The 27,564-nt window shown below is 54.2% G+C and overlaps 9 protein-coding genes across 9 annotated transcripts; 5 read left to right on the forward strand and 4 right to left on the reverse strand.

The window, feature by feature from the left end:
- Nucleotides 1–117: 117 nt before the first annotated feature.
- On the forward strand, nucleotides 118–1,165 carry J4E92_008242 (uncharacterized protein; the record flags this gene model as incomplete). The annotated part of the gene is made up of 2 exons (XM_051499595.1): nucleotides 118–597; nucleotides 650–1,165. The coding sequence occupies 2 exons, from the start codon at nucleotides 118–120 to the stop codon at nucleotides 1,163–1,165; spliced, it is 996 nt and encodes a 331-aa protein (XP_051350378.1).
- A 6,396-nt stretch (nucleotides 1,166–7,561) lies between these two features.
- On the forward strand, nucleotides 7,562–9,117 carry J4E92_008243 (uncharacterized protein; the record flags this gene model as incomplete). The annotated part of the gene is made up of 2 exons (XM_051499596.1): nucleotides 7,562–7,663; nucleotides 7,714–9,117. 2 exons carry the CDS (start codon nucleotides 7,562–7,564, stop codon nucleotides 9,115–9,117), a joined length of 1,506 nt encoding a protein of 501 aa, XP_051350379.1.
- Nucleotides 9,118–10,253: 1,136 nt separating this feature from the next.
- J4E92_008244 (uncharacterized protein) lies at nucleotides 10,254–11,480 on the forward strand (the record flags this gene model as incomplete). Its single annotated transcript, XM_051499597.1, has 1 exon — nucleotides 10,254–11,480. The coding sequence occupies one exon, from the start codon at nucleotides 10,254–10,256 to the stop codon at nucleotides 11,478–11,480; it is 1,227 nt and encodes a 408-aa protein (XP_051350380.1).
- A 100-nt stretch (nucleotides 11,481–11,580) lies between these two features.
- Nucleotides 11,581–13,490, reverse strand: J4E92_008245 (uncharacterized protein; the record flags this gene model as incomplete). The annotated part of the gene is made up of 3 exons (XM_051499598.1): nucleotides 11,581–12,917; nucleotides 12,974–13,246; nucleotides 13,334–13,490. 3 exons carry the CDS (start codon nucleotides 13,488–13,490, stop codon nucleotides 11,581–11,583), a joined length of 1,767 nt encoding a protein of 588 aa, XP_051350381.1.
- Nucleotides 13,491–15,654: 2,164 nt separating this feature from the next.
- J4E92_008246 (uncharacterized protein) lies at nucleotides 15,655–17,221 on the forward strand (the record flags this gene model as incomplete). The annotated part of the gene is made up of 2 exons (XM_051499599.1): nucleotides 15,655–15,660; nucleotides 15,818–17,221. 2 exons carry the CDS (start codon nucleotides 15,655–15,657, stop codon nucleotides 17,219–17,221), a joined length of 1,410 nt encoding a protein of 469 aa, XP_051350382.1.
- A 536-nt stretch (nucleotides 17,222–17,757) lies between these two features.
- J4E92_008247 (uncharacterized protein) lies at nucleotides 17,758–19,620 on the reverse strand (the record flags this gene model as incomplete). The annotated part of the gene is made up of 1 exon (XM_051499600.1): nucleotides 17,758–19,620. The coding sequence occupies one exon, from the start codon at nucleotides 19,618–19,620 to the stop codon at nucleotides 17,758–17,760; it is 1,863 nt and encodes a 620-aa protein (XP_051350383.1).
- Nucleotides 19,621–21,004: 1,384 nt separating this feature from the next.
- On the reverse strand, nucleotides 21,005–22,497 carry J4E92_008248 (uncharacterized protein; the record flags this gene model as incomplete). Its single annotated transcript, XM_051499601.1, has 5 exons — nucleotides 21,005–21,420; nucleotides 21,469–21,789; nucleotides 21,839–22,060; nucleotides 22,116–22,419; nucleotides 22,471–22,497. The coding sequence occupies 5 exons, from the start codon at nucleotides 22,495–22,497 to the stop codon at nucleotides 21,005–21,007; spliced, it is 1,290 nt and encodes a 429-aa protein (XP_051350384.1).
- Nucleotides 22,498–24,268: 1,771 nt separating this feature from the next.
- On the reverse strand, nucleotides 24,269–25,750 carry J4E92_008249 (uncharacterized protein; the record flags this gene model as incomplete). Its single annotated transcript, XM_051499602.1, has 1 exon — nucleotides 24,269–25,750. One exon carries the CDS (start codon nucleotides 25,748–25,750, stop codon nucleotides 24,269–24,271), a length of 1,482 nt encoding a protein of 493 aa, XP_051350385.1.
- A 577-nt stretch (nucleotides 25,751–26,327) lies between these two features.
- Nucleotides 26,328–27,399, forward strand: J4E92_008250 (uncharacterized protein; the record flags this gene model as incomplete). Its single annotated transcript, XM_051499603.1, has 2 exons — nucleotides 26,328–26,435; nucleotides 26,488–27,399. The coding sequence occupies 2 exons, from the start codon at nucleotides 26,328–26,330 to the stop codon at nucleotides 27,397–27,399; spliced, it is 1,020 nt and encodes a 339-aa protein (XP_051350386.1).
- Between the last annotated feature and the right edge of the window lie 165 nt (nucleotides 27,400–27,564).

Consider the following 27,564-nt stretch of genomic DNA (forward strand, 5'->3'; position numbering starts at 1 on the left):
GTTAACATCCGCATGAGGCTAGATCCCGCGGACATGGCCGCTTACTCATCATCGAATCTTCGCATTCGCTCAACACCAACGAGCTCGTCGCCAGCAGGAAGATAGCCATCCACAGCCATGCCACCACGGCTAAGAGCGGTCCGAGCCGCCTCATCTCTCCTGTTCATATGCTCGAGAGCACCCGCAGCGACATCGGTCGCCCCCCTCCTTGTGCCCGCCCAGCAGAGATGCGCATCCATTCTTTCCTCGCTCTCCGACAACGCAGGCGCCTACAATAAAAAGATCCGACGAGGTCGCGGTCCCGCCTCGGGAAAGGGAAAGACTGGTGGACGCGGTCAGAAGGGTCAGCATGCACACGGCAAAGTCCCCGCGGGCTTCGAGGGAGGTCAGACACCACAATGGATCACCAACCCCGAGCGAGGGCGGGGGAAGTACAACCCGTTCAAGGTGGAGATGTCACCCATAAATCTGGACCGGATACAGAGCTGGATTGACCAGGGGAGGTTGGACCCGAAAAAGCCCATCACTATGAAGGAATTGGCCAAGTCGAGGTGTCTGCACGGTGTCAAGAGGCATGGCGTTAAGCTGCTCGCGAGGGTATGAGAAGACCAACCAATGATGGCTACGCGAATGCTAATTGTGGCCGTAGAACCCAGAGCAATTGACCACACCCATCCACATCGTCGTCTCACGCGCCTCTGCCGACGCTATCGCACGCATCGAAGCCCTCGGCGGCAGCGTGACCACACGCTTCTACTCTCCCACATCCATTAAGCGCGTCCTCCGCGGCGACTCACACCCCACCATCTCTATCCAAGCCTCGCCAGACCTCGTCTCTCTCACTGCGCGCTCTGCCGCCGCCAAGATCCCTTCTCCCATCATCACCGCGCTCCAGACGGCCGCCGAAGAAAAGAAGAAGGACGCTATGGTTGCTGTCATGAAGCAGATCGGGTCAAAATACAAGTACAGGCTGCCTGATGCGACGGCAAGAAAGGACATCGAGTACTACCGCGACCCAGCGCATAGAGGGTACTTGAACTACACGATGAAGGATGGCGAGAGCCCGTCTTTGTTCTTCAAGCCGCCAGGCGAGGCAAAAGACAGGAAGAAGCAGAGCGCGAGGAGAGACGCAGCCAAGGCCAGTGCGGACAACAAGCTGTTCTAGAGAGGGGCGTTGGAGCATGTATCATACTATGTGTATAACGATGAGTTGGTCCCGCAAATATACCACTACAATACGTGGGCCCACAGTGCTCAGCCATGAATTGACTCATATCCGTCATGAACATATCATCAAGGATGACCTGGACGCCTACCTTGCTGACCAACATGTTGTTTCCCCGCCACATGTGTGTAATTGAGGGGCTGAGCCATCGTGAGAATGAAGTCGTCATCCGGTGGGCGACCTAAGGCCGTGGCTGTGCAACTCAGCACCAGCGGCCGCGCAGCAACGCCGAATGCAGAGCTTGATAGTCAAACGTCAACACGAACAACAAAGACGTCAGTATCTATGCGCATTACCAAGCCAAATCGTGGCGGTGTGTTTGTTAGTGAAGCAAACGTCACGATCGGTGCCAATGCAATGCCCGTTTCAAACATCTACTACTATCGCAGTCATATGAAACATGTCGCACTGTCTCCATGGCACGACCGTCGATTGTACTTGCGACGTGGCTCGAGCATGCTATTTGTGCTGAGACATGGGGGTTCTTGTTAGATCTAAGATGATGGTCATGTGGTGGAGACGGTTGTTAGTGCATGAGGTGACGTGAGTATTAGTTGGGAAGTCGCTGATGCATCATCATGTGTGGAAACTGGTGTGAAAAGTTTGGATATATGGGACTATATGTCTGACTAGAGTGGTGCAGCTGTGTTCACGGAAAGATGGATGAGTGAAGCTGACTAGTATCTAGCACAGTGTACTGAATCTGTACCACGTTCACATTCTGCTACCTTCCTTCTTGGGCTGTGTTTCCTTCTTCAATATACGAGTGTTCTATCATTTCGTTACCTGTATCTTTCAAGATGTGGTCCCGAACCAATGAGAAGCATGCGTGAAGTTGCTCTGAATCTTACTGCATTAGCACACCAACATCAAATGTATCAGACCTGCTTCCAAGATGCACATTATTGTTACGACACAACCGAATCGACGAGCTTCCTGGCCCAGGCGACGGTCGTTTTCACACGGCGGAGCCCAATCTCGAACCCATCGGCGACGACAATGCCTGTTATGTTGGAACCCGGGAATCCTGACCAGGTAGCATGCGAGCCGTAACATATCCGTTTTCGCACCAGGGAGTTGTCGTCCAATGAAGCCATGATGAATAGATGGATGCCGGCAGGGATATAAGCTGTGTGGAGTCCGAACCTGTCAGGCAGTGCAGTCGGGGAAGGTGATCCCTTTGAAAGCATGCCACAACACTAGTAGCTGCAGTGAGAGACGAACGATGGAAGGTGATGATGCACATGAAAAGCCTTCGTGTCGGTGGTCAATCCCCGCGACGTGTCCGTAATCAGCATGGAATCCAGTTGGTCGGCACTCCGCTTGTGCGAGCCGGTGAGACTGTCTGCACGTCTTACGGATCCTTTGGGTCAACGGCTGCGTGCGGCGTTCTGCCCCATTTCCCTTTGTCCCTGCACAAGGCTGAGTAGTCACTTTGGGATGCGCAGCGAGAACTCGACAGGTCGATCCGGAGGGCGCGCACTACTGTGATTGCACATAGTGGCGCAAGCCAAGGTGTCCTAATCCGCTCGGTGACATGCACGTGGTGCAGAGGATGTCTCGCGTTGAAGTGAAGAAGCGATGCGTCGCTTTTCCAAAGACAGCTGAACCGTATGTGTTGAGCGATGTACTGCAGCACCTAGACGGGCAAGCGCGGCCTGGGATCCGTTCCGGCAGGTGCGTCCTGTACGCAGAGTTCGTCCGCATTGTCTGAGAGGGTTAGCTGCAATCGGCCCCTCGAACGGCAATCCAGAGTTGCTTCTGAGCACGGAAGGAGGTGTGGAGTGTGTTAGCCGGTTGCCTTTGTTGGTTGTTGCATGATGGTGGCACGATGACTCGCCGCGTGCGTCGAAAGCACCGCCAGATGTCCAAGCTGGAACATCGTTGTGCGAATCGAGCGCTAGGCAGCCGACGAATTGCAAGTCGTTTGCCTTTGAAGGAGTTTCGCCCGGCAATAAAGTAAAGAAGAGCCTGAGCTTGGCGAGCTAGTTTGACGTATTGTATTTGGAAAAGATAGCGAGGGTTTACCGACCTCGGAAGCATTGTCTTTGGCGCAAATAGATGGAGCCTCCTGCATGATACTTTGGTAGCATGGGGTGTAATAATAAGGTGCAACTTGGTCACACAAAGTTGGTTGGCTGACTGGCGCGTGAGTGGCTTCGCTAATGTGTTAATGAAGCTTGTGGCGTAACGCATACGGGACTTGTTGTCCTTCATGACAGTGTCAGCCGCGGGATAGATGATGATACGGGTCAGCTGTGCATCGGGCAGACTAGTATGGCCTCGTGGATCGGTACCAACGCCCTTGTACATATTCACATTCAATCTCCGGTGGGAAGTAGCAAGTATCGGTACCCCTTGGATAGAGCCTATCTTCCCGCATTACGTCCTGGCCGGTCAGCATGCTGTAACACTGTCAGACGAGCGGTATTGCAGCCCGAGTGCAAAGTGGTTGCGTCACAATACACCTTGGTAAATGTCGAGAGGATCACGTCTAGGCATAGCAAGGGATCCATCATCCGGGTACGGAGGCCTTGAGGTTGGGTCGCTGGTTGATTACGGCGTCCTCGCTCTAGAGCGTGGGGTTGCGCAGTGCTCATTCGTTGGGAACCGTCTGACCTACTTCTTTCAGCACAAGAGAGCGGGGAACTGGATATGGATCTGAGGACGCCGCAAGCCGTGTCGAAAGGCTAAACTCGACCCACTGGACTCGTGTGGCAAAGAGGTACAAGATCCTGAGTCGGCATAAGACTTGTTGCAGTGTGTGCGTCTATCGCGTTCTGCTTTTGCAGCTGGGCCGCTAAGGCCGGTCGCAGACCGGAATTAATGAGCCGTAGCCAAGCTGCATCCATCGCACTTCGTGATCGCGACCGTTCGGGCACAGGGTCGTGAGAGCATGGTAAAAAAAAAGTCTGCCATATCGCGCGCCAGCCAAGGACTTGCGTGCTCAAGCTGGCGCCAACCATATATGCTGGTCTCGGCTGAGTGGTTTTCGCAAACGTCTTGTGGCCAGGTTGCTGCGCATGATGAAATGCACTAGAGGCACATCCATGGAGCTGCACTGCTCGGCAGGGTCAGTTGTTGAAAGGCAAACGATGGAGTCAATCGACGATAGATGATGCATGGTGTAATGTACGCGTGGTGGAAGCGCGGTACGTCTCAGCGCGCCATGGCCAAGCTAATAGATGTGCCGTGAATGGTATAGGCTGGGCAGGACGGTAACGAGTCGTTGGGGCTCGTATAATCGTGTAATGGTGAGGAAAGCGGTGCCGAGTATCGTCCGTCCTCTCCGTACTACGCCCCCCAGCCTTCCGTGGAAGGAGCTATTGCCCTTTCTGCGCCAAAATAGTCACCATTCATCTCCACACGACGGTCAGGACGCTCGGTCAGACGGGATCGCTGTCGAACGTGGATTCTGGACATACGGTCACTGCAGGCGATGATGCACAGCGGCGAAGTTAGTTTCGATAGAGCCATGACTATTGCAGCGCTGTGGAGGACTTTGGGCGGTCGTATCACGCGCATCAGCGAATCGCCAGCCGAGTCGTCCAGGCATCCCGAGCCTCCCGTTGGCATGGAGCAACGAAGGGGCGTGTTTGAGATGTCGCCCCTCACACCGACATCGTACCGATGCTATAGGAGTAGTTTGACGGGCGGTGGAGGGCTAACCAGCATATGGAATGCATCCATGCCGGGTGGTTGCAAGCAATCGCCATCCATGTGTTAATAGAGGTGATTACGTGGGCATCTTTTTTTGCAGAGAGTGACGACGGACCGAGCACGACCCACACCCCTGCTCATGTACTGTACGTATGACGGCGCTCGCTTTGCTAAGCTCCACCGTTCCAACAACAACCTCATTGCATTGCGAAGCAGGATCACCGGCGGCACAGACTCTACTCAGTGCTATCGATAGATTACGGGCTGCGTATCCCTTGCTGCTCTGGCCATGTGTAATTCCGTCACGGTTTCACGGTTAGCGCTGCTGGCCAAGCAAGCGACTCGATAAGCAATCATGCTTCACGACGCCGGTGCTAGCTGGACGGGTCAGCAAAGGCAACCTTGGAACTGGACGCGGATTGCAAGATTTGCAAGACTTGCAACACAGGCGTCCGGGACAGGTGGATGCACCCAGCAAGCCGCAGGCCCCCGCAACAGCTATGGCCGGCCTGATGGACGCGCAAGGTGATGGAATGCAGCAACTGAGGCGCGCGCAATACCCGAAATCGTGTTTCGTCAGGGGCGTTGCAAAGGCGGTTCTGCAGTGCAGATTGCCTCAACTTGGAGTGCACGCAACACGTCGCCGGCCGGTCTCAATAACAACACTGTGTCTAGCGTCGGGGTGCCTCATACTTGCCATTCGCCGGAAGCATCGGAACCGAGGGCTGCAGCGGTCGGGCTCCACATGATTGGAAGTCATTCAGCAAAATCATCTGCAAAAAAAAAGAGGATTGCTGATCAGCAGCGCTCGCGCAAACTTCAGCATGGGAAGCTTCGCGTTGGACAGGGTTCGGGCTCGGATATAGAGCATGCTTAGGGAAAGGTAAGACGGCGATTTGGCTAACTAGGGCGGGCTGGCTGGGCGACTGGTTCGTGTCGCTTGCAGTCTGGCAGCACAGCGGCGCCGTCCAGTCTGCCACACTGAGTCTCGCCATTTGCTATGCGTGCGCTTGCAGCAGATGCTTTTTAGATGCCTGAGGGCGGCAAGCGGGCAGCAGGTGGTCAAACACGGCATGGGCGGGACGCTGCACGCGTATAGTGCCCTTCCAGACCGCCCAGGCTGGGGTCGTCACTGGCGATTACCGGTCGTCTCATGGATCGTGATGGAGGTCTGCCGCTTACGGCAATTCCTGCTGCTGCTGGCAGCGTTTGGAGGTGCCGTCTGCGGCCACCATTCGTGGTGGGTGCTCCGCCTTGGCCGGTGCAGCTGGCCGCGATGCGCAAGGGATCTCACCATCTCTGATCAGTCGTCGTGTCTGAGACGGCAGCGCTCCGTGGAGGCAGCAGGCCTACCATGTAGGCTGCAGCGAGTTGATGAGGCCCACCAGCGCTATCGTTTCTTCGTTTGTGGCCGGATGGTGTCCCACTGTCGCAGTGCGCACTGGGCAAGGTCGTGTGTGGTGGGGGGAATCATGGCTGAAGCCCCTCTGGACGCGCACCATGCATCGCCTGAGGGGCCGCCGCCCAATCAGCGCGCGCGGGAGTGCTGAGGCTGTATCGCGCGGCGCAGCTGGTGCTGGGGTGGTTTGGCGCAGGGATGGATTATTCACGACGCTCGTGCTGGACTTGTTGTAGTAGCAGTAATTAGCCCGCGCGGCTTGGCTGCTAGTCGCGTCGGTCGCTCCTGCCCTCGCGGCGAACCCCCGGTCGCGGTTGCTTTGTGCTGGCGGCCGTGCGCCCCTAGCTCCTTCCAGGCGCGGTTGATGTCAGAGCGCGGCTTCTCCTTCTGGGTCCTGGATCAGCCTCTTGGGGCGTTCCTCCTACCCTGCTCGCTCCTGCCTGGAACCTTCCGAGCCTTCACGACTCCGTGTGTGTGAATTACCTATGTTTTATTCAAATCCAACGGCCCCAAGCCATGTCTGCCATGCCAGCGTGCGGGCCCCCGACAATCCGCCTCCCTACAGTCACAATCACTCACCACCATTACCCACATCCAACACCAAGCCGCTCCCGGTATAGCACCACACGGCCAGGACGCTCACCGGGCCTGACGTCTCTTTATTGTGTCCCTCTGCACTCTCCTTTGCCAAACCCTCTCCTCCTACAAGTCTAGTTGCAAGCGTCGTTGCCGTGTCCCGGATATAGCCTGGCTTTGATTGGCCTAGCTCCTGCTCCCGTCCACAGGCCAACCTCTCCGTCGTCGACATCCTCCTGCCAAACCAAGGTTGAGTGAAGAGGATAGCGTGCAAACAATAGTTGCTGGACATGACCGCCTGCTCACATTGACCTCGCCGCCTTTCACCACTCACCTCACCTCACCGTCTCCGTCCTCTTGCCGTCCACATGCTCGAGCTACAGCTCCCTCGCCCAATGCCTCACGCCCTGCCGCGGGAGCCTCCCTTCAACCTGTATGCCACGGCACCTCGCAGCTCCTCCAAGCTCGACGCCACGATGCACCTTCCCTACCCCAGTCTCTCTCACAGCTATGAGCAAGCCCCCCGAGCTCCCCTCACACCTCCAGAACTTCCCGGCTCAGCAGTGAGGGTGGTCTCACTACCGCCGAACCAAGGTGCAGGGCATCAGTACGGCTACCAACTGCCTGCAATCGGCAACTCCAGATCAGCAGCAGCTCCACGAAGTCCCAGCCCGCCAAGGCAACAACCACAGGCACAAGAGATGGCTCAGACACCGAGGAAGAAGTACACCATATCACCAAACCTCAAGATTCCACCGACCATCAGCACGCCACAAGAGGGTCTTCCTCAATTAGCAGCAGAGGTAATTCCAGGCCCCATCATCTCACCAACAACCACTAACCATCCATCTAGGTGACATGTCTCTTCTGGTTCGAGAGCTCGGCCACGCTCAAGCAAGTACTTGATACCGCCTCACCACGCCAGCCGATGCAGCCGCTCGTTCCCGACGCACATCCTACAACTGGTTTCAGGAAGTGGGTAGCAACCATCTTGACGACCACACAGGTTGCGCAAAATGTCATTCTCTTGGCGCTGCTTTTCATCTACAGGCTCAAGCAGACCAACCCCACAGTCAAGGGAAAACCTGGCAGCGAATACCGTCTACTGACTGTAGCTCTCATGCTCGGCAACAAGTTCCTCGATGACAACACGTACACGAACAAGACATGGGCCGAGGTCTCGGGTATTTCGGTACAGGAGGTGCACATCATGGAGGTCGAATTCCTCAGCAATATGCGATACAGTCTTTTCACATCAAAGGAGAAGTGGAACGAGTGGCACGGTATTCTGGGCAAGTTCGGAACCTTCTTCGATCGAGCATCCAAGTTTCCAGCCTCCGGTGCTGTAAGCCCAGTCGGTCCTCAGAACATGCTAGGCCTCCCGCAGAACTTTGTTCCTTCACCACCAACCCAGCAGCAAACGTCACCACCGACTACGATGATGTACTCCCCGAGCCACATGGCGTTCTCCAATACCCCGCTTTTGCAACCACAGGCCACGTCGGCCACGGTATCCCCGATCGGCGCCCTTCCGGAACTCGGACCCATTCAACGCAAACGCAGCGCTGATTACAGTATCGAGCCCCCGATGAAGCGACAGGCCCATGGATTTGCACCTGGCCCCTACAGCAATGCACCTCCGATCCCGACCCTGCAGACGCCCGTCAATAGGTCATTCGAGCCACCACCATCCGTGAATCGCTTACCCCCTCTGCCAAGTCTTTCGATACCTCCACCTCAGCAGATGCCGCCGACCCAGATGAAGAACTGGTCAGACCTTCCGCTACCAGTTCCAGGTGGCCGCTCCATGGCCATGGTGTACCCTCCGCCCGTCCAATGGCAGCAACCGACTAGCACACCAACATCGTCGGCCCCACCGCCTTACGCCCACAACTACACGCCCTCTACCGATCAGTCTCGTCAAATTAGTCCTTACCCACAGTCCGCAGGTTCCTCTCCAGTCGGCGCCTTCCCGGCAACGGGCTCGAGACAATTATCGCCATCCCATTTCCTTAATCAGCGCCAGTCTCCTTATCGACCGGTTCGTACCGTGCAGACACTACTTGTGCCTCCACCTCAGACGTCTATCCACAACCCTGCGAGGAACATCAGATACGACCAGATGCAGTATCAGCCTCTGGGTCAGCCGATGACTGACCGTCGTTCTGGCCTCCTACCATACATGGACCGGAGTGCATGGCCTGAGACCAACCAGTTCAACCAACTTCCTGTTCCCCAACAACCTGTATTCAGGTGAACGGCCACTCATTACCTTCGTGTAACAACTTTACGAACTTTCTGGGCTTACATTGATTGCCCATCCCTTAGTCCAGAGGACATGATATTTGCTGCGTTCGAGCGTGCATTGCATTGGGTGGTTCTTTTGGTGAGCATTTCATTGATCAATAGATTTGATCAGCACTTTCTTTACATTACCACTGCATCAACAGGCGTTATTGTATATGTAGTCTTTTGACTGGTCGACACTTTATGTGTTCGTGCTCCAGGGCTTGATATGATGGCGTTCCGAGAGCCCGACTTGCGTAGGCCCGAGTCCAAGGATTATTGTGTGCTAAGCACCAACGCATTAGAATAGCAACCCCTCAAAGGGTGTATAATCCAAAATAAAGTACAACTACCTCACTCTTACATCATGAAATTTCCCTAGTGTAATTCAGCGACATGACATCGTTAATTCCCTTGTGGTTCATATGGCGGCTACTGGCAACTGTGAGGGCATCTATCATTTCTGCAGGGCTTTAAATCCACGTAAAACCGTTGGATTTGACTCGTTTATGCTTTAGAATGGGCGTATGTTCATGGGTTGAATATGAGATAATCTGAGTGTACGTTCATGTGCTGGCCAGGTAGTACACAATCTGGTAGATATCATCATGCTCAAGCTCGGTGTATGCGTCCAGGTACATATGCTTCTCTGTATGTCCAAGTCTATTTGTTAGCAGAACTTGAGACAAAGTACAAGTCTATAGCATTAAACCAGTCAATTCATCCCCAAAAGCTGTATAGGTTGGCGACCACCTGTTGGGTGGGGAATCTCAGACGGAGAGAGATGGACAGGTAGTATTTTAGGAGGCAAAACACGATGTCTATTTGCGCATAAAATTTATACAACGCCACCAACAGATATAGGAGGGTGTAATCGAGATATTATGTGTATGGAGAGTGCGTAAAGTGTTTGCAGTCGTTTGTAGACTTGTTCACACGTAGATTGTTGCCTACGGAGTGATTTTGGGAATCTTGGTACAGTACGAAATGTGTCGTTCAGCCTTACGCGCGCCAAGCCGCTTGCCAGAGCCGCGGCAGCGCGTTCACGGTTCACTCTAGGTTTGCACATTTCCTCTATACTCCGTCCCACCTCTGCAAACCGTAACTATGCCGCCACCAAAATCCAAGAAACTCACCGCGCAACCCGTGCGAACGCGCCAATTCGCCGGCAAACCCACAGCTGCGCCTGAACCCGAAGAACGCTCGAGCTCAGAATCAGAGTCGGAGGAGGAACAGCCAAAGCCCAAACCTTTCGCGAAACCAAAGCCCGCGCCCATCGCATCGTCGTTTCCCAAGTCGGCGCTCAAAGCAAAACTTGCGTCGCGGCAGAAATCCGAGGCGGAGCGCAAGGCGCTAGAAGACGAGTTCGAGACAGAAAGCGAGGAAGAGGAGGGCGGCGAAGATGGCAGCGGGAGTGAAAGCGGTAGCGGCAGTGAAGAAGAGTCTTCTGAGGAGGAGTCAAGTAGCGAAGAAGAGGCACCGAAGAAATTACTGCGCCCCGTGTTTCTGAAGAAGAACGAGCGGAACAAAGTCGCACCTGTCAAATCAGCAGAGGAGATAGCGGCAGAAGAGGAAGCGCGGCGGCAGGAGCAGAACAGGGCGCTTGTACAAGAGCAGGTCGAGCAGCGCATAGCAGAAAAGGCAGCGGGCAAGAAAGACTGGGATGACGACGTGGAAGACGCCGACATCAACGCCATCGACGACACAGACGGCGTAGACCCCGACGCCGAATATGCCGCCTGGAAGCTGCGCGAGCTCAAGCGCATCAAGCGCGAACGTCTCGCGATCGAAGAAGCCGAAGCAGAGCGCGCAGAGATCGAGCGCCGCCGCAACTTATCCGCCGCCGAACGCGAAGCCGAAGACCGCGCCTTCATCGAGAAACAGCAAGAAGAAAAGGGCGACCGTGGGCAAATGCAGTACATGCAGAAGTACTTCCACAAGGGCGCCTTCTTCACAGACGAGCTCAAGGAACTGGGTGTGGATAGAAGGAACCTCATGAACGCGCGCTTCGAAGACGAGACGAATCGCGAGATTCTTCCCGAGTACATGCAGATCAGAGACATGACAAAACTGGGCAAAAAGGGTCGGACACGCTATAGGGATATGAAGACCGAAGATACCGGCAAATGGGGTGACTTCGGTGATGACCGGCCGCGGAGAGACAAGGGCGACTTCGGTGTCGACGAGAGATTCAGACCTGATGCTTATGGCGGAAGAGATCGGGATAGAGAGGGCCCTTCTGGCGCAAACGCGAAGCCACTTGGCGAGAGGAAGAGGTTCGGCGACGATCACGACCGGGACAGTAAGCGCCCGAAGGTGGAAGAGAGGACTTAAAGCGTGTGATCATTATCATTTTGGCGTTGACAGCATTGGGCGGCGTACTAGCATCTACGGAACATGAATATCATACCCACCGACTTCAGTCGTCGGCTCATTACTCTTCACGAACCCTCTCGTACGTTCCCCGTCCCTGGACATCTCCGTCTGCCATCGCGCGCGCATCCTCTCTCCCCTTTTCCACATCCAACCGCCACAGCAACGGTGCTGGCAATACCACCAGGACCGCCAGGAAGATGAAAGCCGGGCGTATCGTGGCCGCCTGGTCAACGATGAACCCGACAAGAGCTGGACCGAATGCACTGCTACCTTTATCCGTAACAGCATACAGCGCAAAGAACGCCGCTTCACTGCCCTCAGGTATCAAAGGCGCATAGACGGACCGCGCATAAGAAGATATACCACCCATGACTATCCCATGGATGACAGCAATGGGGTAGATCTCCCACGCCTTCTGCAGACCAATGAACCCCAAGCTCTTAAATATAGGTATGTATCCGAGTAAGCCATAGAGAGGAATGATCTCCATGCCCGCTACACAACAAAGTAGTACGGTCTTGGGCTGTAGTGCGAAGCGCCGTTGCACATGCGGCCACGCAAACGCGCCCACGATGCCAGATCCGATAGATGTGATGGAAAGTAGTGCGATGGCAATGGTGCCCATGTGCAACTCGGTGCGTGCGAAGAGAACAGCCGTTCCAGAGATGGTCGCCACGGCATCCGACAGCAGGAACCACGATATCAGGAAAAGGAGCGTCTGTCGTAACTTTATGGCTCTTCGCAGTGTGCCGTAGAAGCTGCGCAAGGAGAAGGATGTGTAGAACAGAAACGTTCTTATCTTTGACGATGACTTTCCTCCGGCAAAGCTCTGCGCAGTCTGTGTTGGTAGTGGTGGACCTGGTCTTGGACGTAGCCACAACAGTGTTGGGATGGAGAATATAGCCCACCAGAGACCGACCATTAATAGAATCATACGGATGGAGAGACTGGGCGACGTTTTCGACAGAGCCGTTTTGTTGAAGAGAACTATGATCAGTATACTAAGGATCTGGACGAAGACTGCGGCCATGTAGCCATATCCCACGCCTTTACTAGAGATTTGTGCGCTTCTTTCTAGATCTCGTTTCAACCGATCGGGGTCGAAGCGGGCGTGCGTGGAAGATGGTCCATTGGCTGGGTTCAGTGACTCCAGCTCGACGTCTGATGCGGAGTCGGAAGATGACGGTTTCCCAAGCGTATTGTTATCTGGATGATTGGCGACAAGCAGTGGCAAGAATGCGTTTAGCAGGACGAATGAACAGCCTAGACTCGCAACTCCGACGATGACTAGAATAGGAGCGAGATAGTATAGTGATGGTGAGATGAAGATGAAAAGACAGCTGGCTAGTGATCCCATGTACGATGTGAACATGAGCATCTTCTTGCGGTATGGGCCTTGGTAACATGTTAGTCCTAGTTAAATATGTAAGATATTGAGCATAATGACTTACCATGATCGGCGAAGGAACTGAAACATATCAAGACCACTGCTTGAAGTAATACAGCCGTAGAGAACGTATACATGGCGAAACTACTCGTCGACATGTCCCTCCCCAGATACCTCACCATGCATTGCTCAGAGTCTCCTCCGGCTTTGCGGTCTGCATCGTCGCGTATCCGGAGTTTTCCGGATGCGGTATGGTCGACACATGGCTTTGAGTGATCGGAGAAGAAGACGCCATTTTCTCGTGCGAGTTGCTCGAGGATGACTGGGAGGAATGCGCCTTGAATCTGTAAGTAAGACGCGAAAATTGATACATGTGTATGGTGGTGGTTGCGTGGGCAGGGTGGAAGAGAAGGCTATGACGTACCGACTGCGACTACAGCGAAGACTTCGGCTGCGATTGGGTACGCATACCAAGCCTTCAATTCGCGATCGGTAGTAGGGCTCGTGTCTTCGCCTTCGTATTTGATGCGCGGGCTGGATACGAGCGTGTCGTCATCGTCGAGGTCGTCATTAAAAGACATATTTGTTTGTTGTTAGGGTTTTCGAGAGTCGCATTGGATAGAGCGCTGACTGTTTGATCGATTCCGATGGGTGCCGGGCTCTTGCCGAGTGGGTCGCGGGTGGTGGGGCGGCTTCCAAGAACGAGGCTTATCATGCCAGGAGCCTCATTCTTCTTCGTCTGCGCTGGGAAGCTGCGTTTCGCCAGGGACTTCTTTGATTCTTTTGAAACACCCTACAAAAATGATAAAGCATATTCCGTTCAGTATCAGGTTAGGCCCATCTAGCTGGACGCCGTGTTTCAATGACGCGTTGTATCATTGACTTTCTATTAGCGTCATGGAACCGGCTGCAAGCTTCACGCACAGAGCCTCTGGTTCCCAGAAGTATGCCGGTTGAGATGCATGTCTGACTGCTCAGTGGTCTTCTTACAAACATTAAATCTGATGCTTGACTATGGCAGTTACTTTGCGAAGCCGTCGAACGACTTCTGACACTCCACGAGCGAAGCGAAAGATCAATGCCGCACCTAAAACACGCAAGCCTTCAGCTAGAACGCCCACCCGGGTAGATACCGAAGACCACCCAATCGTCATCTCAACACCCCCCGGTTTTCCTTTTGAGCTCCAGCCTGCAAAGTATGGCCTCATTCAAGAGCGTGTATGCGACAGCTTGTATGCATTGGTAGTCCAAGCGATCCTATGGAACCAGACTCGGGGCCAAATGGCACGTCCAGTGCTCTTCAGTTTACTCGTGGCCTATCCATCGCCAAATGAGCTCTCCACCGCATCTCTCGAAGATCTGACAACAATGTTGCAGCCCATAGGCCTCCACCGGATTCGAGCGGCCCGCCTTATAGCACTGGCTGAAGCCTGGCTTTCCGCTCCTCCATGTAAAGAGAGAAGGTACAGGAGGTTACATTATCCTGACCGTGGATGTGGTGCAGATGTCAAGCCAGGAGAGATCTTAGGGCCTGACGACGATAGAGAAGGCTGGGAGGTTGCGCACCTGCCGGGCATGGGTGCGTATGCGCTTGACAGCTATCGCATCTTCTATCGCGACCGCCTGAGGGGCATCGAATCTACGAGCGGTGTTGAGCCCGAATGGAAAAGAGTTGTGCCGACCGACAAGGGTAAGTTCTGACTGTACGAAGTGCATGTGAGACATATACTGACTTCGTACCCCTACCTCTGCAGAGCTGATACCATATTTGAAGTGGAGGCGGGAAGAAGAGCGTTGACGACTAAATCGCGCGAACAATACACTGTCTCTCCATTCGTACGGCCTGACAGGCCGCTATCAGACAATTTTGAGCGTACAGGAATGTTCGTATTTACCAGAAAAGCAATGCTAGCTCGCACAGTAAATCGTCGAGACGCTGTCATGTGCTTCGTCCTGGCGCGCGCGTTGACAAGTCGAACCACCATTTCGGAATCCGAACAACAAATCACCACCACCGCTACCCCGCCAAAACGCTCTTGTAGGAATCTGGAAGTTCTGAGCGAGCCGAATCGAATTAGACATGCAAGCGTCACCTCTCTGACCACCAAAAGATTACTGGCGCATTAGTTGCTTTTCATGGTTGCTACAATGTAAGCTGTGCGACAGTAAAGAGCCAGTTAGGAAGCCATAAGCGACGTACGGGAAAACGTTGAATGCAAGGCGTACGCCCCAACTTTGGCCAGATCGGCTGCGGGTAAATGACGACCCTGCAAGATCTCTCATCCAAACGACAACGGCCGTAAGCATCGTTAACATACCTCGGCGTCGGCGCAGCAATGCTACCACGCGGCACAGAATGCGTTCACCTCGAGTCGTTTCACGCACCAAAATAGAGAACCGAGAAGTGACGATGATAAAGTGAATGTCATAAGAGGGGCGGGTGTATCGTCACTTCTGCGTTTGGTTATCCCGTGCTAGGACGCGCCTGACCTTTGTCCCCCTTCCACGTCGAGGCACGTAAACAGCAAACTCGCCTAGTTCACGCGACTACTTACCCCACAACCTTCGTCGCGAACTACCAAGACACACCCAAATGGCCATCGAGAAGGCTTCCAGTACGCCAATGGCTCTGGAATCCGTCAACATCGCCGACGATGAAGAAAAGGCAGCTCAATCAACTACTGGACCAGAGACTACCACCTCCGATCCTTCTGCAGCGCCTGGAATTGCAACCTGGAAGTTGGTATGCTTGTATATCAGGTAAAGGTACCGCAAAACCTCGGTATGATCACTTAGCTAATGCGCACTGCCTAGTATATGCATTGGCCTATTTCTCTCATTCCTGGACACATCCATCATCGCGACTGCCATCTACACGATCGGAGTCGACTTTCAATCCTTATCCAAGGTGAATTGGATTGCCTTATCTTACACACTCGCCTACATTGGTTGCACCGCCATCTTCGCAAGCCTCTCCGATGTAATCGGTCGTCGCAACGCCTACCTCGCCGCCTATGTCATCTTTCTCGCCTTTTCAGTCGGCTGTGGCTTCGCTCAATCCCTCGAACAGCTCATTGCTATGCGTGCGCTACAGGGAGTTGGTGGCTCAGGCTTGTATTCAGTGGGCTTCGTCATACTGGGCGAGATCAGCCCGCCGCGCGTGATCGGTATGTTGGGCGCAATGGCAGGAGCCATTATCGCGATGTCGGGAATCCTGGGGCCAGTGCTGGGCGGTGTCATTACCAGTTACACATCCTGGCGATGGGTTTTCTGGATCAATGCCCCGATCGGAATCATTCCGTTGATCCTTTTCGTACTGGTTTGGTCCAACGACGCCCTCATCCGCGGCGTCAGTCGTCGCAGATTCAAACAGATCGACTTCCTAGGCTTCCTTCTCTTGGTCGCTGCTTCCGTGCCCTTCGTCATTGCATTCCAGCAAGCCGGCATCCACGTCCTCATGAACAGCTCCATCTGGTCGTCTGCCCTCTTCGTTGCTCCGCTCGTCGTTGGTGTGCTCTGCTTTGCTGCGCTCTTCGTTTGGGAGTGGTTCATTGCAAGACGTTGGCCTGACGCGATTGCTGCGCTCTTCCCAATGCGACTAGCCAAGAACCGAGTCTACATGTCAGCACTCGCCACGACATTGTTGATAGGCTTCCCTTACTTTGTCATCATATACTCGCTGCCAACGCGGTTCCAGGTCGTCAACGGAAAGAGTGCGCTTGGATCGGGTGTCGCTTTGCTGCCAATGCTTGGGTCCTCTGCCATCGGATCGACTCTCGCTGGTGCAGCGTCGAGTAAGAAGAATAACACGTTTGCGGTTAACGTCGTTGGTGCCGCCCTCATGCTTATTGGAACCGCAACCTTGTCTACACTCGATAACACTTTCGCCCCGCAAGCTCGAGCCTATGGTTTACAGGTTTTTGTCGGATTGGGCTTCGGATTGACAGTCAGCAATTCGACTCTACTAGCTGGCATTGAATCGGAGCCACGCGACACCGCAGTCGCACAAGGCCTGATGGCGCAAGTGCGTGTGCTAGGGGGTAGCGTTGGTATCGCCGCGTCAACAGCTATCCTGGGCATCAAAGAGCGTCAAGAGCTTCTTGATTCGCTGATTGTAGAGGGCGCCCAGTTGGAGTCACTTGCTGAGTCTATGCGGACCCTTCCTCCCAACAAAGTTTTCGCTATTCGCCAGACATACTCAGATGCTTTCAACGAGACTCTTGTGGCTTGCGCAGTTATCAGCGGTGTGGCCCTCCTGGCGACGCTCGCAGCGTGGCGGAAACATCCCACTGCTATGAGAAATAGAACATAGCATTTGGTCGGATGATGGGAGGTTTGCGCGCCCGGCATGAACTTTAGGAAGGACTGAGGCTAGCTATCAGTCACAGCAGGAAGGGCTCTGTCCCTGCCGGACCAACCCGGGCTCTGTCTGTAGGGCCAGCTACTCAATTAGGAAGTCTTTTCAAAAACCGTGGATTGCGGTGGGGAGGGCACTGTGGGTCGCTGCTCCTATGGAACGGGGCTTGATTGGCCCAACAGGGCCAGCTACCCGATTGGGAAGGTTCTGCGGCATCTGTAGATCGCCGCAGTCTTGGCAGATAGGGCCAGGATCGGCCCTGTGCAGCCTATCAGAGCCCTCCAGGCAGGGCCGTCTACACGTCCCAGCCTCCTCTCTTCTCTCACGGCATCAAGCTTTGAGCAACCGGTGCAGCACCACCATGATAGTAAAACAATATATGTATTCTGCAATCCACATCTATCTCCGATACTATTGTGCCATACAGGAAAGGACTGAAGTTCTGAACCAACGAGAACGCTCCCAATCTTCACGCACTCACATGTCTCCATCTAGGGCTCCACATCCATCATAGGAACCTGATCCTCATTCTTTGCCTCCGCCAACCCCTTCCTCTTCCTGGGCGGTTCCTCCGGCACCGGATTCTGATCCTGCGGCGGCTGCGGCATCTGCGGCACCATAGGCTGCAAGTTGGGCGGCGTAGGCTTGAGTCCGTTGGCGAAAATCTCATTCGCAATCTCCATCCCCAGAGGCACACCACCAATGGGGTAGTCGCCCTCGATACCCTGCCTCGTACCCCGAGTCTTGTACCTAATATCCTCTGGGTTCTTGAACAGAGCAGCGCCTGCGTCATCGACGGCGTAGATATCTTTCTTCGTGGTAGGCACCAAGATGTCCTTTGCGGCCGCGGCGTCGAAGCGCCAGTGCACACCGAGGAAGATGCGTGAGATGGCGTTTTCAAACATCATCTCCCAGCACGAAGTGAACTGGCGCGGGACACGCGTGCGCACGGTACCGGGTTGGTCGGTGATCTCGCGTTCGAGCATGTAGGGTTGGCGGAGATCGCGGCTGATGCCGTTGAGTTCGTCGGATACAAAGTCGATGGCGATGTTGTCCGGCGCGTCGTCCTGCCAGCTTCCGATGCGGCCGTTGTAGTATCTGCGCACCATCTGGAAGGCTGCACCGCCGAATGTGGCGTGGCCAGAGGGGTAGGCGGGGAAGGGCGGCTTGAAGGGAAGGGCGTCTGAGTTTGTAGCTGGGGCGCCGAGGGTAAGCCAGAATGGGTCGCCACGGTCTACACGCGTAGGGTCACGAAGAATGTCGTCGCGGACACCGGAGAGCGGGCGCCAGAACTCAAATTCCCACTTCTCCTTCCAGGAGAAGACGCCTGCGTCGGCCAGGGCTACGTTGACAAGCGCGAGGAGACGTGCAAAGTCAGCGTTATTGGCTTCGCTAGTCAGGGACGCGGGGTCCTTCTTGTATCGAACTGCAATCTTGCGGACGATCTGGTTGTACAGTCTGGGCGGGGTGCCGATCAACTTTGAGCCGTCATAGGCCCACGTCATTCCCTGGACGGTCTGGTGAGGAGTGCGCTTGGTGGAGTTGAGGGCAGGTGCTCCGCCCATGGTGTAGACTTCGCGGAGGGCATCGTCGTATTCCGCTTGCTCGTCAGACATGGAGCGGATGGCTGGTGGGTCGGCAAGAATATGCTCGCTCTGAGTCGCGAAGCGCTTGGCCCTTGTGCCATAGAAGGGACCGTGGTACTGGCGTCTGGGGACCTTTGGACCATTGGGGTCGTTGGCATCCTGGGGGACGAGGTCAACAGGGTGGGTGGGCTCATCGTCGAACTTGTAAGGGCCGACTGTGGGGTGGTAGCCTTGTTGACTGGCACCTTCTGGGTGAAAAAGCAGGTCGAAGAACTTCATGGCTACTGCCTTACCGAAGGTGAAACTAGGAGAAGCCGGATCGACGCCCCCTGGTGCGTTGGTTATCGACTGCTGGATGATGTACTCAAGCTGATCGTAGGTGCTGTTGGCAATGGAGGCGGGAACAGGAGTCACAGCAGGCCTCATGTACAGCATGGACAGCATCGTGAAAGCAGCTCCTGCTACCGCCTGCTGAGCATTGTCTGCGCCAGCTGGATCGGGCAGGCGGTACTTCTCATCTTCAGCGTCGAGGGACAGGAAAGTCTTGAAGTCGGAAGAAGGCTTGATGACGAAGTAGGTGTCGTGTACGGCCAGCTGGAGCATGCCTAGAGCTCTGGCGGAGATTGGGGGTCCAGTCTGGGGGCCATCGAAGGTGTGTGTAACGCGGTTGAGATCCAAGCCGACATGGTTCCAGTAGAGGATGTAGTTCTGGTTGTCTGCCTCGTCTTCAACCTGCTGTGGAAGCTTAACGGGGATGAAGGTCGCCATGATGAATACGTTGGTGTAGGAGGATATGGAAGTTGGTGTAGTTGTAGTTGCGATGAATGTGACAGGAGCCTGGATACTTTATACCCAACGACCCCAGGCCCCCTCATCGCCCGCGAGATCTGTCCAAACCTGGGTTATTTTCTTCTTCTCCCAAAATAACCCAGCTGACCATCAGGTGAACACTCTCCACGATAGGAACCTGGCCACATTCAGGCAGACGAGAAGGCAGACTCTGAGCCACGCCGTTACAAACCGATGCGAAGGACCATTGTCGTGGAGTAGAGATACTGCCAAGAGTCAATGAAGTTCTCGCGCCATGCAGCCACTGGCGGGAGGATTACACTTGGCGCGAACTACTTGTGACGAGTGAAGTTGCTTACCGACGCGCTGCGGAGAGGCTGAGTTTGGCTGCTGTGAGCGGTTGGTGGTCAGATCTGACGTACTTTTCAGCTGACAAGGGGGTCCGTGATCCAGCCTCTCAAGTCTCTCAGCCAATGCATTCATGTTACGAAGCTTAAAATCGCCATAGGTATTGCTAAGCAGTATATATCCCAGAGTGTATGCTGTGACTCTGGTGCCTGTTGACGTACCATTGGGCTATGACATGTGCGAGGGAAGCCTCCGGTGGCAGTGTTTTGGACCCGAACTCGATACGAATGCTGTCCAACAGCAATACTGTTCATATGGGAACCTGGCTGACGGAATCTAATCAACTCCAACTCCGGGGACTGCCTGTGATGGTTAGTCGCAGCTGGGTTGACTGCTGGCGGTAGGGCTGAGGGAAGGTCGCTTGGTACAGTCAAACACCTTGGATGGATTAACGTGATCAGCCCAGCACAAAACATTGTGACCCGACGCCCCATGGCTGAAGGCAATGTACCAACAGAGAATGTCGCAATGCACCTGACAATATCTAGCACTCATGTCGCGAATCCAGGGGCGGTGTATCTGACCTCTGAACCCATGAACCCGGCATAACACGAACGCTTACCTCAGCTTGGTACACACGTGAGTGGGTGCGCGCAACTCCTGGGGAACTTTCGCGCACGGCGGAAGGATCGTATCAGAGGAGGCGTTCGCATAGACGCATCTCGGTCCGCCACAGATCTTGATCTGGCCAAACAAAGGACAGAATTCCCACCTCACCAGATCTCCTGATGTTGAGATACGACAGAGGAAAACAGCAGTTTTTTCTGAGAGCGATAGGTGTGTGTGCAAAAACATGACTAGGAAAGTTACTGCGATAAGCACATGTGGTCGATAGAACAAGTGAAGTCAATTCTCATCCTACCTACTGATTCGCAGCGGACAACGGAAATGCCAAGCTTCCATGCTCAGGGCGTATTGTGCATCCCATAGCCATCAAGCGATGGAAGGTGGCTTCTTATTTGGCCTCCTTCAATAATGCCTCCATGGTAGCGTCCTTCTGACTGACGCTGCCACTTCGTTCTGCAGGCTTGAGCTTGCCGGAGGCTGGGCCCTCGCTATTTTGAGCAGCGTTCTTTAGCCGCTCGGTATCTTCAGGGTTTGTGTCCTGCTTCTTGACGTCCTTCTCCTCATCGTCGCTGTCGCCAAGGCTAAAGGGATCGTGGTCATCGGGCTCTGGGTTTGGTGCGACTGAGGTGAGAGGCTGCCATTTCTTGCCGCTCGATTTACCCTGGCTGCCCTGGTTGTTCGGCGATGGGTTGCGGTACAGCGCATCGACCTCGTCAACGGGTCCGCTCTGGGGCGGAGATACGGGCGTGGGCTTGAAGAGGTCGGGGTTGGCGTGCGGGCGACTTGACGATCGCGGGCCAGGGCCTGTAAGTTGTTAGCAGCTATTGCACGTGCGTGGTGCTTCCAGCATACCTTCGTTGTCTCTCAACTCGAGCTTTGCGAAGTCGTCGCCAATGACTCGGTTGTCAGCATCGTAGCGGTTGTGGTCTGCCGACCGTCGCTGCTCCGCTGACTTGCGAATGCCATGTATCTGGTCTGACTGCGATGGACCAAAGTTCTGCCTCTGCTGTGGCGGTGGTTGCCTTCCCGTGTACTGGACGTTGCCGTATCTGTCATACTCTTCCATCTCACCGCTGTCGAGCTTCTTGGTGAAGTTGCTGATCCACTTTGTGACGGTTTGCTTTGTTTCCTCGAAGCCCTGCTCGATGTTCTTGCGGATCTCGGGGAGGTCGTCTGGCTCAATATTAGTAGCTGCACAGGTGTTGACGTCGCGTCATCGTACCATCGAAGAAGCTGTGCTCCCGCTCGGGCTCACCAGGCCGTTGTCGCTGCCCCTGGCCACGCGATGCGTAACCGCCCTGGCCCTCTGGACCGCCTTGACTTTGGTAGTGCTGAGCCAGTTGTCGCGCATATATCTCATCCTGCTCGAGCTGACTACGGGGCTGCGGGCGCGGCGGTTGGGGCGGAGGAGCCTCCTCGGCCTTGAAGTTGGGATCCGACATGCCTGCGCTGGTTAGCTATACCCCTCACAACCATAAACCAGATAGGCAGCCACGTACTCAGCAGCGCGTTGAAGGCAGGCTCGACCTTGCCTCCGCTGGCCACCAAAACCGCCTTGACGACGTTCGGGTCGACGTCAGGGAAAGCCTCAATCAGCGTGTTCTGCGCCTGCACCTGGGGGTCGACTGGCCGTGGGGGCTTCTGGGGAGGGATCTCGGTGGCCTCCTCGTTGAAGCGCACGCCAGGCTTGGGCGACTTGGAGGCTGGCGAGGGTGAAGTAGCATTGTCTTGGGTCGCAGATGCCGGGCCATCGTTATCATCGTCGAAGTCGAGCTCACGCGCCGTAGTTGGGCTCTCTGGAGGCTGCAGCTATTAGTGGGGGCTTCCTTCTTCATCCGTCTCTTTTTCGCTTACCTTTTCCGTGCTAGTTTTCTCTGACATATTGGCTATTGTTCTGTGTATAAGGAGAGTGGTGTGCGACTTGTTGGTGATTGTAGAAGGTAGTCGCGGTTGTTGAAGCTCTGGGCTCGTGAATGCCGCGCAGTGGCTCGTGGCTTGGAATGTTCCACTGCCACTGATGACGTTTCGCGCCAAGTGGGGCGCCATCAACTCGACCAAGCCATCCCTACAGACCTCCAGCATTCACTCTCATCCCAAGTGTGCGTCGCGAATACCTCTTTGAAGTCACCACTCCGATTCCTTCTCAGTCATATTCGAGCTTCAATTGTTGCATCTTCCATCCAGCTGTACACTCAAAGACTCGATAGGCCACCCGTCATAGCTGACATTGGATACCATGTCAACAATAACTTCTCTAGTAGTATTCGCAAAGACAGTCGCCGCTCTCGATAAGTTCGAAAGCAATGCCTGCATTCCATACATCTAGCCGGCCATCGCTGCCGGTTTTGCATTGCTGCGCCACCGATCAGGCATCCAGCCACCCTCGCCGTGTGCCGTGTCTCGGCACCATCTTTTGTCTTTCGAAGTCTCTTGAGCTGCTACTGTCGCTCATGTCACATTCGTATCCTGCTTCAACATGTTGGTCGATGCACAGGTGATTCAAGATGATCATGAGTATGTGCCCATGGAGCCGTCCTCACCACCAACTACTGACAATGCGCAGGCTGTACAGCATCACCAAAGCCGCGTATACGCGCCTGCCACGCGAGATACGCGACATGGTCTTATCTAGTATTCTCACGCAAGACTATCGAGAAACAATCTATGTCCAGCAGTTCCGCGATGAATTCAAGGAATTCAAGGAATTCCACGGCCGCTTTTATGGGGATAACACAATAGCCTGGGTAGAGTACAGCTCACCTAAGCAGTGGGAGCCGCCCTGGATTTCGCTCTTTTACCCACCTTTCGCAGCGGAAATGATTGACATACTCTATGAAAAGTACCCGCACTTCAAGATCAGTACGCCGACCAAGCTCCCAGAATTTCTCAGCGCGGACATGTTCGGAGCGGGACGTACCCCACGCGATGCGAAGCTTCCTAATTTAACTATCAAGGGATCATTGGATAAGGGAAGCTCCGACTATGTCAGCGTCAAAACACTCGCATCCGATTTGAAAGCCCTTTCCGACTGCACCTGGACCCCAAACTTCCAACTCGACATCACCTTCCGCACCGAGCTAGGCATCTCCATCTTCAAAGCCAGCGCCATACCTCGTGTGGCACGGAAGACACACAAGATCTGTCAAATAATGCGTCCTTGGATTATTGAAGCCGAGGAACGGGGTGCAAAAGTGTACTTTACGATAGCCACCAGGCGTCCGGGACAAGTTCACAGCTCGGTTCGGCCGGAATACACGACGTATGGATGCTTAGATGGAGAACGCGACATGTTCTATACTGAGAAAGAATGGGTGAAAGAGCTGAAAGGAACTCTAGGTCCAGAGTGCCAATGGTTCCGGCGGGAACGACCTGGATATACACAAAGAAAAGACATCTTGAAGCGATCGAGGCCGAAAGCTTATGCTGTGGCACACTTGATCGGGGCTGCATGGGGTTTAGTCTTCTGCATTTGCTGTTACCTACCCGCACAGGCAAGGGAGGACTGGAAAGATCGTAAGAGAAAAAGAAGTGTGTTACCAAGAGCTGTGTTACGTTGAGGTGTCATCGTACAACAGAACACCATCTCTGCACTATCATTGGGTATGTTGTAGTAAAATCAGAGTGTCTGATAACGAGTGATCTGTCAGATTAATCATTCAGATACCTGCATATCGGTACGACCACGAAAAGTGCACTTCTCCAATCGTTCTTGTGTCATCAAAAAGCTCTTGGGGAACCACTCTGGTTTCCCGTTCATACTCCCAGCTTCCATCATCTTGACCAACGCCTCCGCAGACTTCAAACACAACACCATACCATGGCCATTAAACCCCGCGGATATCCACAAGCCCTCTTTACCTGGCACCTCGCCCACAAACGGTCGTCCGTCAGCCGTCGCGCCCATAATTCCTGTCCACTCCTGCACCACGCGGCGCGATGCCTCTTCTTTAGACTTCTCACCCCAGTTCTCGGCGCCGAAATACCCAGTCAAGCTCTCGTTGAGGTATTTGGAGATCTCTGGGTTCAAGGTACTATCGTCAACCGTTCCGTACTCGCTCGGACCGGCGTGAGGGAGACGGCCCAAACCACCACCAATAACAATATGCTGTCCTCCGTCTGGCAAGGGCCGAGGAATCATGTATTCGTAGCCATCGCGGTAGATGAATGAGTATGTTGTCGGTAGTGGAGTTGGAAGCTTTGTTGAAGTTCCTGGTCGTTGTGCGGTGATTTGTCCACGCATTGGCACGATGGCTCCTTGAAGTTCCTTCATGATGTAGGGTGTGTAGCCGTTAGTTGCGATCACGACGTTCTTGGAAGTGATGGTGCTTTCTTGGGTACATACAACCCAGCGGTTACCACTCTCGCCTTCCGATTTCGCCGAGGGACGGATGTCGTGGACTGGCGTGTTCGTGCATAACTGTAGTCCTTTCTTAACACACTTCGCTAACAACCCGGTCGTGAACAGATATGCGTGGATTCGACCGGCTACATATTCGAAGGCGCCCGCCAGCTTTTCTTTCGTTTTAATTGTTGGATTACTGTTTTCCGCTGCAACAGAGAATTTGTCTTGTATGCTCGCGATATCTTCGTGGATCTGGTACCATGCAGCATTCCCTACTTCCTTCTCCTTCTGCTCTGCATCAACCCGTAGCATCTGAATCGCCAGTTTGCCCGCTTCAAATGTAGGCTTATCGTAGATAAGATCTACTGTGTTACACAACTTACTCTCGCAGTTCAAGCCCAATTCCTCCGCCATACGATGCGTCTCAACTATGTTGGCATATTCTAGTCTCGCGATCTTTAATGCCTCTTCTTTGCCAAGCTCTTGCACATGGTGTGTGTAGCTGCGGTAGCTTGCTGCTTTGGTATGTCCGCCGTTGCGACCCGTGGCGCCTGAACAGACTTCACGTGCTTCCAACATCACCACGCGTGCGTCTGGCCAGGTTTTGAGGATATTGTAGGCGGTCATTGTGCCTGAGATGCCGGAGCCGATGATTACATAGTCGTAGGTCTGTGTAGTAGTCGTAGCTTTTGGCTCAGTGACATTTGCAAGATGGGACTTGGGGTCGTGCCAGTACGAAGGCAGTGGGTTGGTGACGGGTGGCGCGACGGGGATGCGCGCTCGTTCCTCCATGTTAACTTTGGCTTGTTGGTGGCCTCTTCTTGTTTTGATGGAGTATTAAAGAATGAGTCTATATCAAAGACCATCGACAATTACAGAGCAGAATAGGACTCAAAAGTGATGCGACACATGGAGAGGAGACGATATCGTAGGAGTGGGGCACTCATCGGCTGTACCTGCTACTTTGGGAGCGTCACTTCCCAGCGCGATACGTGGGCAGCGACGAGGCGTTGCTTCCCAAACGTCTATTGCTAGGTTCCGAATTTCACCACGTCGGATAAGGTACTCTTCTCCCGGTACATGATAGCATTGGAAAGCAAGGAGACGACTCATCCGAGGGTGGATTCGCTTTTCCTACTCCAACGGTTATTGGCGGATGCTTCGGGCCAATGATGTCCGGCAGCAAAGTTGTAAAGATGAACGTCTGGAGACACTGCTTAGCACATATCCGACTCCAATGCAAAGATTATCGCAAGTTTCTCAGCACATCTCACCAACTCCTCGTGACGGTGCTACTGCGACGAAGTCGAGCTCTACCCCGCCTAACGCCGATCGCGGTGACCCCTCAGCTGCACGAATCAACACCAACATGGCGAAGGCTAAAGTCGTTGTAACGCGACAGTTGATTGATGAGGCGCAAAGACTACTCGATGCGAAAAAGGAAGAATTGGAAATTGTGCAATGGCAATCCGAAAAGGTAGGTCTCTATCACTGACGATAAAGACGCGCCGCTGACGATATGCATGCAGCCATGTCCGCGCCCATGGCTTCTCGAGAATGCGAAAGGTGCAACCGGAATCCTAGTCATGCTTACAGATAAAGTCGATGAAGAGCTATTAGAAGCAGCCGGATCGCAACTGAAAGCCATCGCTTCATTCTCCGTCGGTACCGACCACGTTGACCGGAACGCGCTGAAGAAACGCAACGTACGCCTCGGCTACACACCAACCTGTCTCACCGACGCTGTAGCAGACCTCACCATCATGCTCATTCTCATGGCCCAAAGAAGAGGTGGAGAGTCGATGACGAAGGTCGCAAAGGGCGAATGGCCTCAGATGCCGTGGCATCCACTGCTCATGACTGGTCCCCAGATCCGAGGATCAACTATCGGCTTCTTGGGATTCGGAAGGATTGCGCAGGCTTCGTTGCTGAGACTACTGCCGTTCGGCATCAAAAAGGTTATCTATCTCACGTCCAAGCCTGGCAAGCCCGTCAAAGAGGATCATTTCGGCCTGATCAAGAACGCTACCATCCCCATCGAGCCAGCCAACAGCATCGACCAACTCGCACAAGAAAGCGACGTAGTCGTTGTCGGATGTGCCCTCACGCCAGAAACCAAGCATCTCGTAAGCACAGACTTCTTCTCCAAGATGAAGAAACTCGCTGTTATCGTCAACATCGCGCGAGGCCCCATCATCGACACCGATGCACTGGTCACGGCGCTAGATCAAGAGCAGATATTCGGTGCTGGGCTCGACGTGATCGAGAATGAACCCAACATCACAGCTGATCACCCGATTCTGAAACAGCCGAGAGCTGTGCTTGTACCGCATATTGGAAGCGCTACGATTGAGACACGGGTTCAAATGGCTACGGAGAGTGTCAAGAATTTGCTTGCGGGGTTGGCAGGGGAGGCAATGGTGAACGAACTGCAGTTGTAGGGACATGTGACAAATATAGAATTACTTCACATCCAGCCTATATCTGGCCATACTGCGTGGTATTCCCTCGACGTATACCCTACGTGGTATCACGACAACTCCACTTCATGTCTAGCAACGCCCCATTTCCCCCAAGTGTGTTCTCCATCCAGCGTCATGCGTCAA

Source organism: Alternaria infectoria (genome assembly GCF_024043175.1).
Source record: "Alternaria infectoria strain BMP 0036 chromosome Unknown scaffold_15, whole genome shotgun sequence".
NCBI classification, from domain to species: domain Eukaryota; kingdom Fungi; phylum Ascomycota; class Dothideomycetes; order Pleosporales; family Pleosporaceae; genus Alternaria; species Alternaria infectoria.